Genomic DNA, 13,688 nt, shown 5'->3' with positions numbered 1-13,688 from the left:
CCTCATCTGTAAAATAAGCCAGAGAAGAAACTGGCCAACACTCCAGTTTCTTTGTCAAGAAAACCCCAAATGGGATCACAAAAAGTCAGACACAACTGAATTGATTCAATGATAGCAACAATTCCCCAAGTCAGGGGCTAATTCCTATTTGTCCTAGTATTCCTAGTGCCTAGCAAAGTGATAGAGAAATTGCTGTATAATTCTAATGAGTTTATATAATTTTTTTTGCCTATAAAGTTACTTTCCATGAAAATGTTATAATTTCTAGAAAACAAAGGACAGCCATAAGGAATGGCAGGAAGCTAGACAGAGAGTGGTATCCCCAATAACACTCCTCCCCCCAAAACACACACATTAGAAGACAACTGGTAGAATTAAAACAGATAAAGGGCTCCCACCGAAAGGATCCTCATATGAAGAACAATAAGGAACTTAAGAGATCTACCTATACTCCTTGGAGTTAACAATCATTCATTCAAAGAGGTCTTATGTGTTTTCTTTCTTTTTCATTAAAATTTTCTTCTATAATGTTGGGAAATCTTGCTTGTGAGTTGGGAGCTGATCTCACTGAACTGCAGAGTACCAAGAATAGAATTTCCCAGGTTTCCTGGGTGAGAGCATATGAGCCAAGTGAAGTGAGAAAATTCTCCAAAATGTACCCAGATCCTTCATGCCATGAGCTTCTGATGCAAAGGCTATACTTAGGAGGTAGAACTATGCCATGATCAGTCTCTAGCTGAGGAAAGAAAAATGTCAAGATGTCAGACTGATATATAATTCTTCCATGTACCTTTCTGATTTTCAAATAGGAAAATTAAACTGTGTTTAGTAGAAGAAAAGATGAAGGTAGAGGTTTGAAAAAGGCAAATTGAATAGGGGATGAATCATATGAGAAATGGGTACTCTGACTCTTCAGGAGTGATCAAGAGATGTATGTTGGACAGAGACTCAGCAGAGGGGAAATGCATTGTTGTTTTTCAGGTCTTTTTTAGTTGGTAATTTAGTTTAGTTTTTATAGTCTGACTCTAGTAACTCCATTTGGGGTTTTCTTGGCAGATACTGCAGTAGTTTGCCATTTCTTTCTCCTGCTTATTTTGCAGATGAGGAAACTGAGACAAACACAATTAAGTCACTGCTCTAGGGTCACACAGCTAGTAAGTGTCTGAGTTGAGATCTGAACTTGGGTCCTCCTGCTTTTTGGCCCAGTGTGCTATACACTATGCCACCTAAAACCCAAAAGGGAAAATTAATCTTCCATCATTTAAGGGAAGAAAATAAATTTTAATTGTCATTATTGTCATATTCAAGTATTTGTCATATTCAAGTAGCTATTGTCAAAGCATGCTTCTTGGTCCCCAAGCCCTTTCATGGCATCCATGATGTAAAAACTATTTTCATTATAATTCTTCATTTGAATTCCAAATATGGTAAATATTGATAGTTGTCAGGAGGTCCTGAGTTCAAATTGGCCTCAGACACTTCTTAGCTATGTGTCCCTGGGCAAGTTACTTAATCCCCACTAGAACCAATACACAATATTAATTCTAAGATGCAAGGTATGTTATGATTGTTTGGGGTTTTTTGAGAGAGACAGAGAGAGACAGAGAGAGAGACAGAGAGAGAGAGAGAGACAGACAGACAGACAGACAAACAGACAGAGAGAGAAAGAGAGAGACAGAGAGAGAGACAGAGAGACAGAGAGACAGAGAGAGACAGAGAGAGACACACACAGAGAGAGACACAGAGAGAGACAGAGACAGAGAGAGAGACACACACAGAGAGAGACACACACAGAGAGAGACACAGAGAGAGACAGAGACAGAGAGAGAGACAGAGACAGAGAGATATAACCCAAGTCAATAAAATCTCTTTGGAAGTCTGAAGTAATTTGTATGTGTATAAAGAGTTCCTAAGACCAAAAAGTTTCAAAACTGCTGTCCTTAAATTAACCTTTGCTAAAATAAACTAGTAAATTTAAGGACAATGTAATCAAGTTCAATGAGACTACTTTAGTGATTTTTTAAAAGATTTGAAATATATTTATACATATATTAAAGATATTTAAACAGTAATAAACAAGGGTTTTCTATTTCTATGTATAAAAATATTTGATGCACATTTAAATACATTTAAATGAGAGTTTCTAGACCTATAAATGAGATAATATTTAATTAAGAATAAAGTAACTGTTGCAGAGACTAAGGCATACTGTTTTATTTAGTTTGGTGTTTTTTTTTTCCATTGAATGCATTGGAGTCTATGAAAATCATCTTGGCACTTTGTGGAGTGATCCACTTTCATAATTTTTCTGTAAGACACGAAACAGAAATGATATAGCAGAGGAAGCACTAAAAGGCTGATTGATGTCCAAAGCTTATGAATTATCCACTACTTCTGAAGCTATTTCAGGAGGTTTCAATTTGTCTCTCCCTGCCTCACTTCTCTTAAGCCTTCACTCTTGTTCTGACCTCTGATCCATCATCCCTTCTTCGCTCTGAAATCTCTACTTGATAGTCATCCCATTTCATTAGACTCTGCCACCTATGCCCGAGACTGCCCTGCCCTTCATCTCACTGTAGTGCATGGTACGAAGGATATTTTTTATTCATTCATTCACTCATCACCATTCACATAGTGCTAACCTCCAAAGTAAGGTTATCTGGCATCATCTGGTCTCAATGCTTCTACTCACCATCTCTCAGCCAATCAACAAGAATTTATTAAGGACTTATTATGTTCTAGGCACTATGTTAAGATACCAGGATACAAAGAAAGTCAAAGGCACAGTCCTTACCCTCAAGAACCTCATAGTCTAATAGTGGAGAAAATACACAAATAACAATGTAAGTGGAAGGTCATCTCAGATCAAATAAAAAGTATTACCACTGAAGGGGACTAAGGAAGGTCTTTTCCTGTATAAAGTAAGATTTGTAAATGGATCTTGAAATAGCTCAGGGAAGCTAAGATGCAGGGATGAGGGCATAGAACATTCTCAGCATGGAAGAAAGCCAGAGAAAAGGTTCTCAGTAGAGGAACAACAAATAGGGACAGCCAGGATGGTTTATGAGAGGCATATAGTTTTTTCAGTCATGTCCAACTCTTCCTGACCACATTAGGGATTTTCTTGGCAAAGATACTGGAGTGGTTTTAGTGCTTTTTTGGGTGCTTTTAGTGTTAGTTCCTTCTCTAGCTCATTGTAAAGATTAAGAACCTAAACAGACAGTTAAGTGACTTGTGCAGGGTCACATAGCTAGTAAGTATATGAAGCCAGATTTGAAAATCAAAAAGATGAGTCTCCCTGACTCCAGTTCTGGCATTCAATCCACTATGGCATTTAATTACCCATTATAGATGAATAGAAGGCAATAAAGTATAAGAAAACTGGAAAGGTGGGAAGGAACATGATGGGCTTTGAATGCCAAATAGAGGATTTTATATTAGATCCCGAGAACAACAGAGAGCGATGGGAATTTAATGAGTAAAAGGGTATAGGGTGATATAGCTATGCCAAGACTTTTTTAAAATGCCACACAACCAGGTCAGCTAGGTTCATTTTAAATTCTGATAATGTAATCTCATCTAGAGCCCTACTGTCATATAGAAACCTCCTTTACTTGATTGCCCCCATCCTATGCCCTCTCCTGTAGCCATTCCAAACTCTTACTTCTCTAGCTTTCTATTCCACCTCCATCTTCTCCCTCTCAGAAGAGAGCCATGGCTGCTATTTTACTCAGGAAATTAAGGAAATCTATGGGGCTTCCTTCATCTCCCTTAATTCCTATTTCAAAATGTCACCCGCCAAAAAGACCAGTTAGTCCATTAATTATGATGCCAGGGTTCAAGATTGCAACTTCCTAATTAAAAAGGCACATTTTTGAATATTCCTTAATGGTTTTGATGAGATTCTGCTCCAAGTTCATCTAGCATCTGGATCCCCAATTGTCTCCTCCATTGATAGTTCCTGAGAAAGACACAGTTCTCTTCCTTGCCAAAGATGACCCTTTTCATCTTGCCCTTGATCTCATTCACTGTTGTTTCCTCCAGGATTCTGCCCATTTGATGATTCAATCCCTCTCTTCAAAAAACCATTCTCTATCTCTTCTCCCTCTCACAGCCCCTTGGAGAAGCATCCAGCACAAAAAGCCTTGCCCAAAATAAGGACTTATCAAGAACAATTCATATTAATATGAGGGTTGGCAATGTGCTTTTTCCACAAGAACCCTATAAATGCAGGCAATACAAACATCTGTATCTCCACTTCAATTTGTGGAGTCAGAGCCAACATGTGGCTCTAGAATCTCAAATGAAGTACCCATGGTCATACCTTGCTACTATAGCAAAAAAGAACACTGATTCTGAAGCCAGAGGATCAAGGTTCAAATTGTGCCTATGTAACTATGGATGTCACTTCACCCTCCGTAAGCCTCAGTTTCCTCTTATGTAACATGCAGGGTTTGGACTAACTAAATGGCCTCATTCTGCTCCAAATTTATGATCCCCAAATAGACAGAGAGCATTGGAAGTGAAATATGGATCTACCGAAGTCTCTTGACCCCAAGACTAGAGTATAAAAGTTGCAGAATTAAACTGAATCCCCTATCTTGCCTACCAGCATGTCAGCTATCTTATTTATTGTTTCTCTAACCATCACTGGTCAAAAGCTTCACTTCACATCTAGGAAGTGCAAATACGGATGGTTCACAGTGGCTCAGACTCATCCAAAAAGAAATCTGACCATATCCCCATCAGGAAATTCTCCAGGTTTATAAAAGACAATTTTCCAAGAGATCAGCAACAGAAGCTATGAATAAACAAATATTGTTTACCTTTGTGTTCTGGTCCACGATTTTCTTCAGGTTTTTCAACAGGTGGTTATTTGGCCCACCTTCTCTTTCATTAACATAGACTATTCTATCCAGGTCAGGGAAATTTCGGTTCAAATCTATTCCCTGGGCATTGCTTCTACCTACAAACCAATCCTTAAGCTCGCCAGGCTAAAAAAGAAACAGAAAAGGAAAATTAATTACTTGCTTTAACCATTTTCTAGGCACGAATACCTAAGAATTTGGTAGCACATTAATAAGAGTCATTGCTTCATCTCCACAGTACTCTTACCATACGAAATGCTTTGTGGCATTATCCATATTTTACTCATGAAAATAAAAGTATAAGATTAAAATCAAACCTAGTGCAAATGGCAGCCCTGACCCTTGAGGGAACAGGGGAGGAAACAAATACAGCCAGATTCCCAGGAGCACATTGTGGTTTTGAGCAGGGAGTAAGTAGTTAAGGGTTGCCCAGAAGGGAAAGAGAAGATGGGATGAAATGAGTCATGCTGGTGTGGTCTCTGACCTTTGTCACAAACCTAAACTGAGGAAAGGGAAATTGGTCTCAGAAGATTAGTTATACTGGCCAACTGCAAGAGTGAAACCTCTGGGTATTTGGATCATAATCAGCAAATTTCCCTTTGGTCTATTATCAGTTCCAGCTTTCAATCAACTTGACAGTAAAGAAACCCATGATTTAAGTGAGACTTAGCTGCTTTCTCTAATCTTTCTCCTTGCTGACCAGCAAGGAAGAGATAAAAGAAAAAGTACTCACTGTTTTTCCTTTGTCTTTCCTTCCTAATAACTCATTCTGCATTGGCAGAGTTATGGCACGAGCCTGAGAAACACTGGCAAAGCGTCCATATTCTTCCTTTACTGGGATCATTAATTATACCACCCACTCTTGCCTTTCACTCTTCTGCCTGACTTTTCCTAATACATAGGGATTGGAAACACAAAATTTCCCCACATATAAACTGATCCTTCCATGTTAATAAATATAAAGTGATTTATCGTCCCACTGGGTTCACAATGGCTAGGAGCCTTTTTAGTTGGTAGTTAATAGCTAGTAGTTTAAAAAACACTTCACTTTAATTTGATTTAAGTGATAGTTGCCCTGCAAATGGTCGGCGCCAATTTAAAAATAACACTAAAAAGAATTGCCTGCTAGACTTATTTAATTAAAAAGTGGCTTTGCATGAGTGATACTTAAATTTCCCATATCTCCCTCTTTTCCCCCCTTCTAAGAGTACATGAATTGGACAATGAAAACACTAGACTTTTGTGTTTTGGGGTCCTTCTACTCAAATATTGAAATGCTTCATTCAGTGGGGAATCTAAAAAAGTGGAGACATGTCATCTTATGTGAATGTTCTTGTTTGGAACAAGTATAATGTGTTTTAGGGGTCTAATTCTTTCCTAATTTGAAGAATGGATAATTTCAATTATTTTAGGGGATGTGGGTCAAAGATACTATAGAAAACAAAAATAAAAATCTTTATTTCACACAATTGCATAGAACTGAATGGTTCTACAAAATACAGAAGAATGGAGGGGCATAGGTAGACAGCTGGACAGCCGAAAAGACAGACACAGACAGACAGACAGACAGACAGATAGATAGATAGATAGATAGATAGATAGATAGATAGATAGATAGATGGATAGATAAATAGATAGACAGACAGAGATAGACAGATAGGCACATAGGGAGATAAATAGAAAGATAGACAGATAAACATAGATATATAATTATTATTATTTTTCTTACAAGTACTTTGGAAATCACATTAATTTTCCCCTTCTTTTCCTGTAGGGCTTAAGTTTCTGGACTGCCTCATATAATGAAACTACTAGGTCTCTATTTTCTTTTCCATAAAGGTAGGGTTTTTTTGAAGATACACTTTGAAAAATAAGAGGTAAATATTAAATGATATAACATTTCATGAAATAAGTAGATTATTTCAAACAACCAGAATGCTATAAAAGTATCCTAAAAGTAAGGGGAATCTACACAATTTATAATCTCTCTCCAAAAAAGTCAAATAACAACACACAAAACTTTGGGGTCATTTTCACCAGTTTTCCTGGGAGCTAGCGTGTGTTAATTCACATTAGTTTGGAAGTGGGCTTCATGATTACTCAAAGCAAAAGTATTCCCATCACTGAAACATTGTCCTTAGGGAAAACCAGTCCTTCTCCTCTAAACTCAGCAGAGGGAGCTATCATACCAAATCATTGATTCATTCCCTTAAACAATAGATATGGGCATAATCTTGAGTCAATAATAATTCTCTTCTATTCACTCATATTTCCCCAAAATTTAAGGTTTTAATAGGAAATCTGCCTGATCAACAACCTGGAAAACTATTATTTATTTAACAATGGTGAAAAAAATTCATTAATAAGCTCATTAATAAAATGCACGCCGGAGTTCATTTTAATAAATGCTATTCTCTGCTTCCTGGTTAAATGTTCTTCACTCTTGTAATTAATCAGTCTCTTTTTAATTTTTAAGTCCTCTTGAGTTACCAGTATAGTTAAAATCCTTTTATTTATGTGTTTGCACATAAACCTTAGTATGTTTTATGTATCTGCACATACATAAACAACCAAAAAAACTCACTATTTTCTGACTTTCTTTATACCCACCTGAGATGCTGCTTTCTCAAAACCATCAGGATTCAATGAAGGCATGATGTGAATTCGAGTGTTGTGGATCAGGTTGATAATTGTCTCATTCCCCTTCTGGTATTCATTGCACAGGTACTGGGCCAAGAAGATGAGCAATTCACGTCCAACAGCCTCATTACCATGCATGTTCCCAATGTATTTGAATTCAGGCTCACCTAAAAGACAAACACATATATGAATATATCTATTTATACCTAAATGCCTTCTCCCCCCCCCCTTTCTTTATTGCATCTACATCTAAGTAGATGGCAGGGGAGACAGAGCACTAGACGTGAAATCAAGAAAATCTGAGTTCAATTATTACCTTAGACACTTGTTAGTTGTATAACCTGAGGCAAATCACCTAAGTTCTCTCCACGTACATCATCATCGGTAGAATGAGGACAATGACGCCTGCCTCCCAAGGTTGTTATCCAGGTCAAATGAGATGATATATGTAGATTGGTTTGTAACCTTATTGTACTATATATATGTATATATTTTAATTATTATCATTACCATTGTTGTTATCATTATTATTATTATTACTTAACCTCTCTCAGCTTTAGAAATGGGAATGATGATAGCATCTACCTCCCAAAGTTGTTGTCAGAGTGAAATAAGATTAATATATAGAAAGAGATTTGAAAACCTTAAAATTTTTTAGCATTTGTTAGCTATTGCTATTAGGGAATTCCCACACACAATCTTATTTAGCCTTCAAAACAGCCCTCAGAGAGGCAAGAAATGCTTTTTTATCTCTTTTAGACACATAGAGGCTCAGCTCAGTTTTAGTGGGAAGTCCAACATTTTTATTTAAGCCATCATGGCCAACTTTTCCTTCCACTAAACTGACATCTGGAAGGGATAAAACTGAACGGTAACTGGTCTTAAAGTTTACAAAGGACTTTACACCCTCTATTTCATGTATAAATACCTTGGAAATTACATTAATTTTCCCCTTAATTCATTATGGGACTTAAGTTTCTGAACTGTCACATATAATCAAACAATCAGGTCTGTATTTTCTTTTCCATTAAAGTTTTTTTTTAATTTCTTAAAGAAGTATTTTGAAAACTAGAAATTAGTGGTTGCCTTAGAACAATCCTTTGAGGCAGGTACAATTATGTCCACTGAGGCGCAGACTTAGATCTGCCCAGGATCACACAGCAAATAATTATGAGTGTCAGGATTCAAACCCAAATTGTCCCAACACCAAGCATAGCACTTAATCTATTTACTATGTCATGCTGCCTCTCAAGACAAGTAGAAGAAATACTCTTTAGCGTTGTACTTTCCTGCTTTCTTCCATTCCTTGGCCTGATGACAGGTCTGCAGCAATTAATCACCTTGGAAAACACAGGAGCCCCTCAAAGCTAAGGTAAAAAGATTCTTGCCCTGTCAAGATGGTAACTGATTAAGCATCATTCTAATGAGTTTCTTCAGTGTCTACATGATTTCTAATCATAAAGAACCACGTCCTTGCATGACCTCTTTTCTTGGTCTTATGCTAATCTTAATCTAATGATGAAGTCTAAGCAGGAGTACAACTATTTATATATATCCTGCCCTTCTTTTCTTGCAGAGATAGCCTTCTCCCTGGTATCTTCTCCTTTTAATACCACAGTTCTTACCCTTGAATCCCAGACCACAGATAGATAGACAGAAAGACAGACAGAGATAAGATGGATAAAAGAGAGACAAAGATGAACAGAAACAGACAGAGAAACAATTGCAATTTCATTGGTCTCCTTTTTTTGCCCTGGGTATTTAATTTTATGTATTTAAAAAAAATTATTTGGAGAAGGGCTTCACAACACAGAAAAAGTTTAACATCTCTCATCTAGTAGATATAAAACCTTTTCAGCTTTTGTGGTTTTTTCAACTATTTTTCAAATGGCTGAAAGTAGCCATTTTTATTAAAAATTTGAAATAGCAGCAATGGAAATTTTTTTTCTCTCATCACATAAACTCTTTTTTTTCTATTCATTTCCTAATTTTATTTACTCTTAAATCTAGGTGTGTCCATCTAATCAACAGAAGAGTCACAGATGTTACTCAAAAATAACTCCCATTCCATTATCATTGTAACATTTAAAAGGAATGTTCCTTACAACAGCCATGTTGTGTATATCACACAAGTATCCTCCTCCCCATTTTACAGATGAATAATCTAAGGCTTGCCAAGATTATGAATTGCCAAGGGCCAGAAACCTAGAATGAGGTAGGCAGAGTTTGAATCCAGGTTCTTCCTGGTTCCAAGTCCAAAGTTCTTTCCAGTGTAGTAGGCTGCCTATATGTTTATAACCAGCTTCTGGGGAAATGTTGAGTTCCCAGTAACCAAAAGAACTTCTAGGACACCAAAGCATCCTCCCTTAAGCCTTATGTGAGTAAGGAGTTATTAGAGACATTCCAGTTCCACTCAACCCATTTCTGGAAAGCATATCACAAATTTAACTTAACTCTTATAGTTCCAAGTTGCAAAAAAGATCTTCTGGGTCCCAAAGGAAGTACCCATGAGGTAGCTGGTAAAGATATTAAATATAGAGTCAGAGGGTATGAGTCCAAACTCTGGAGCTCTGCCTCCTAACTATTAACTAGTCACTTCATTGGCCTTCAGGTTTTTCATCTCTAAAATAAAAGACTGCACTAGGTGAGTTCTGACCTTCCCATTCTAATCCCCAAAGTACATAGATTTAGAATAGAAAGAGACCTTGTCATCTGGTTCAACCTCTTCATTTTACAAATGAATAATAATGACTGATAGCTAACATTTACATAACATTTATGCTATGTCAGACACTATGCTAAGCATTTTGCAATCATGGTCTCACTGTGTCCTCATAACAACCCTGGGAGGTAGGTATCTTTATTGTTTCTATTTTACAGATACGGAAACTGAGACAGAGTTTAAGTGATGTCCAGGGCCTCAAGGCTAGTAATTGTCTGAAATCATATTTGAACTCAGGTCTTCCTGACTCCTGGACCAGCAAGCACTCTATCCATTGGGTCATCCACCTGCCATAAATGAAACAAACCTGGAAATGACTTGCCCCAATCTAAATAGTAAACCTGAATTTAAATGTAGGCCAGATGGGATCCCAGATTCAAGACTCTTTCCACAATAATATGCTGCCTCCTCTGGATACAAGGTGAGATTTTTCCCATTATTTCTCAGAAGAATTTAAAATCCATTGTAACCCATGTAAAATGGTAGATATCTGCACTCTTCTAGGCAGATAGAGACAATGGAAAGAATACTGACTCTGGAGTCACAGGAGCTGTTTGATCCTTCCTCTCTGATTTATAACTGTGACCTTTGGCAAATCACAATCTCCCTGGACCTCAGTTTTTTCATCTGAAAAAAAAATGGAGCAGTTGAACTAGATGGTCTCTGAAATCCTCTCCAGCTCTAGGTTTATGATCCTATCATCCTCCTCTCCTCTCCAAGGGACCTCTCTTAGAGAACAAGTAGGAGCCAATAGGTCCCCCATGATTCTTTCTTGGACCAAAGTAAGCAGACAAAGAAAATACTATGTTATGCTTTTATGTTCAAAATATTGATATATGGTAATAGAATGCAATGGATGAGTGCTCCTCAGCAAAGCAGAAGTCAGGTAGCTGACTGATTCATTTGCATTTTCATTTGATCTGTGGGAGGTGGAGTAAGGTAGAAGAGAAATGGAGCAGCCTGAGAAATCACCACCAGAACAGAGGCAACTTGGGTGTATTTTATAAAATAATTCATCTCCAGGGGTTCTGTGAAGAGGAGGTACAGTTACATTTGTGTTTTGTCATCCTCTTCCTCTTCTTCCTTCTCCTCCTCCTCCTCCTCCTCCTCACCTTAATCTCATCATCACCACCTCTGGTTTCCCAACTCTTGAATATAATGATCTTAGGCAAAAATGAAGTTGTGAAATTAGGAAAAGGGTAGAAACAAAGATGCCCTGTGTAACTCATTTCCCATGAAATGCTAGGCTTAGTCTCCATGGCCACCAAACACAGGAGACCCACGAGAGCCTCAACAAGCAGCTGTACAAGCTATTTTGGTCATAATGAGGCTCCTGCTTTGCCTTTAGGATCCTTTGTCTCTTCATTTGAGCAAAAGGAAAAACAGAGTTCAAAGTGATTCTTCTTTCTATTACTTACTGTCTTTGCTTCTATAACTCTGATTCTACCCTGTTTCTGTGTCTTTATCTCTCCTGATCTCTGTTTCTCTCTGTCTCTCTTCCCAAACACTTCCCATTTAACTTCCTATTATTTACAAGGCCCTCTTTTTTTCCCCCTCTGAGACCCTGGGGACTGGATTTGCAAGCAGACTAATAAATGAAATGAATGGCACAGCCCTTCCTGTTTACATTGTCTCCACAGATGAACAAATCCCAGTTTTTAGCCACCAGGTACGTCAATTCCTAGCTGGATAAAGTGAGTGAATGTCCATAACTGCCCAGGTGTTATCTCATCCCTCTCAGCAGAGGAAAGGAAAAACAGGCTGAAATCCTCTCTGGTTACTAGGGGTGAGTTGATGGGTAGTCACTGGATTTGTTTTTGAAATGTTCTTTTTTCTCTTCCCTTCCATTACCAGCTGATATATTCTGCTCCTCCTGCAAGAGCAAACCAGAGGTCCTAAGTAACAGATTTATTTGTTGCCATCATATTTTGGAAATTCATCCAACCCCATTTGCATTATATATATTTAGAAATAGGATCCCTGATGCTTTGCCTTTCACTCAGCTTCATGTAGGGAGAGCTAATGGATTTCCAATTATCCTACAGGGCACACATTCATTAATCAAGCAGTCATTAAAAACCAGCAGCATGAGGTGAACCTTCATCTCACAAATCAAATCCATTCAGGCTTCACACTTTATTCCCTCACTCTTAGTTAGCACTGATCTAAATGCTGAACTCCACATATAAACAATAAAACTGAACCATAACTCTCTAGAAAACGGGTCCTTAACCTTTTGTGCATCCCTCTGGCAAGAAGCCTAGGGAGCCCTTCTCAGACTGATATTAGTAAATGCATCCAATGAAATACAGAGAATTATGAAAGAAGTCAAATAGTTATAGTTATAAAAAATAAGTTCTGTTTTCAGTTCCTTTTAACTCCTAGGTTACAAAACTAGTGCTATAAGCAATCTGCCATAGTGAACAGAGTGGTTGGCATGGAGTCAAGAAGACTTCATAGATCTCTCTTCTGAGGCTTACCAGCTGTGAGTCCAAGGACATGAAATCATGGCTTGGTGGCGGCTATCACATACTGGGAGTTTCCTAAACTGATAATAAAATAGCCATCCTGGCTCATTCACATCCATTTGTAACAGAGCAAGGGATAGGAATAGGAACTAGACCTATGATTTTAATGGTACAGAGAACTCTGAGATGAGGAAACTCCTACCAAAGCAGGTTGATACAACTTCTCTACAACTTAGTGTCTTAGAGGTTTGCCTAGAGCCCAATTCCCAGAATTATAGAGCTAGCATATGTCAGAGGTGATCCTTGAATTCATGTTTTCCTGCTTAGAACAAGATCAGATATAATTTCTAGTGTCTTTAACTAAGATCTACAGATACCAATGAAGTTAGGAGAAATGTTGCATAGGTTTCCAAACTACACGGGAATCATGTTTTTCAGGATCAGACTAGTAAAGTGATCCATTCAGTATAGTACTTCAGGACTCCTACTACTGCATTCAGTAAAAATGAATCCGAAAGCTAGAGTCTAAAAAGAATTAATTTTCCAAAATGATGTAGATCACAGAAATCCAAGTCCATTAGAATTGGCTTACCTGCTTTTGTGATGTTAAGAAGTAAAAATGAGAATTTGTGGCACTTAGCAAACAGAAGTACTAAAAAGTAACTCATAAACAAAGAAATTTATGAAACCTCTTTTTTCCTTAAAATCCATGTAGAAAACATAAAGTGGATGCTCATTGAAAATTAGCCTTAAAGATTTAGAAAGGAGGACAAATTCCAATCTTTCTAATTCCCACTGAAGACAGGAAATGGGATATCAGAAATTGTTTAGTGATAGTGGAAAAGCTAAAGAATTCCAAGGATAAGGTATATATAATCTGGTGCATGAATGGAATGGCAGAAGAAAGGGAACAAAGGATCCTAAAGGAATAATGGGCAGAATTTAGTTTCCAAGATATTTATTTGAAATTTAAATTTTTCAAACTTCAGA

The 13,688-nt window shown here is 37.5% G+C and overlaps 1 protein-coding gene across 1 annotated transcript in view; it reads right to left on the bottom strand.

Moving 5' to 3' along the window:
• The window catches only part of CPE (carboxypeptidase E), a 122,207-nt gene that overhangs the window by 22,239 nt on the left and 86,280 nt on the right, over positions 1-13,688 (bottom strand). Inside the window, exons 2-3 of the mRNA XM_001373870.5 lie at positions 7,479-7,675; positions 4,827-4,994 (exon numbers count right to left, since the gene is read on the bottom strand). Of these exons, the coding sequence (XP_001373907.2) occupies positions 4,827-4,994; positions 7,479-7,675 (365 nt within the window). The remainder of the gene's footprint in view (positions 1-4,826; positions 4,995-7,478; positions 7,676-13,688) is intronic.

Source organism: Monodelphis domestica, chromosome 6 (assembly GCF_027887165.1).
Source record: "Monodelphis domestica isolate mMonDom1 chromosome 6, mMonDom1.pri, whole genome shotgun sequence".
NCBI lineage: Eukaryota > Metazoa > Chordata > Mammalia > Didelphimorphia > Didelphidae > Monodelphis > Monodelphis domestica.
The sequence above is the reverse complement of the archived record's forward strand: the minus strand, read 5'-3'. Positions and strand labels throughout refer to the sequence as shown.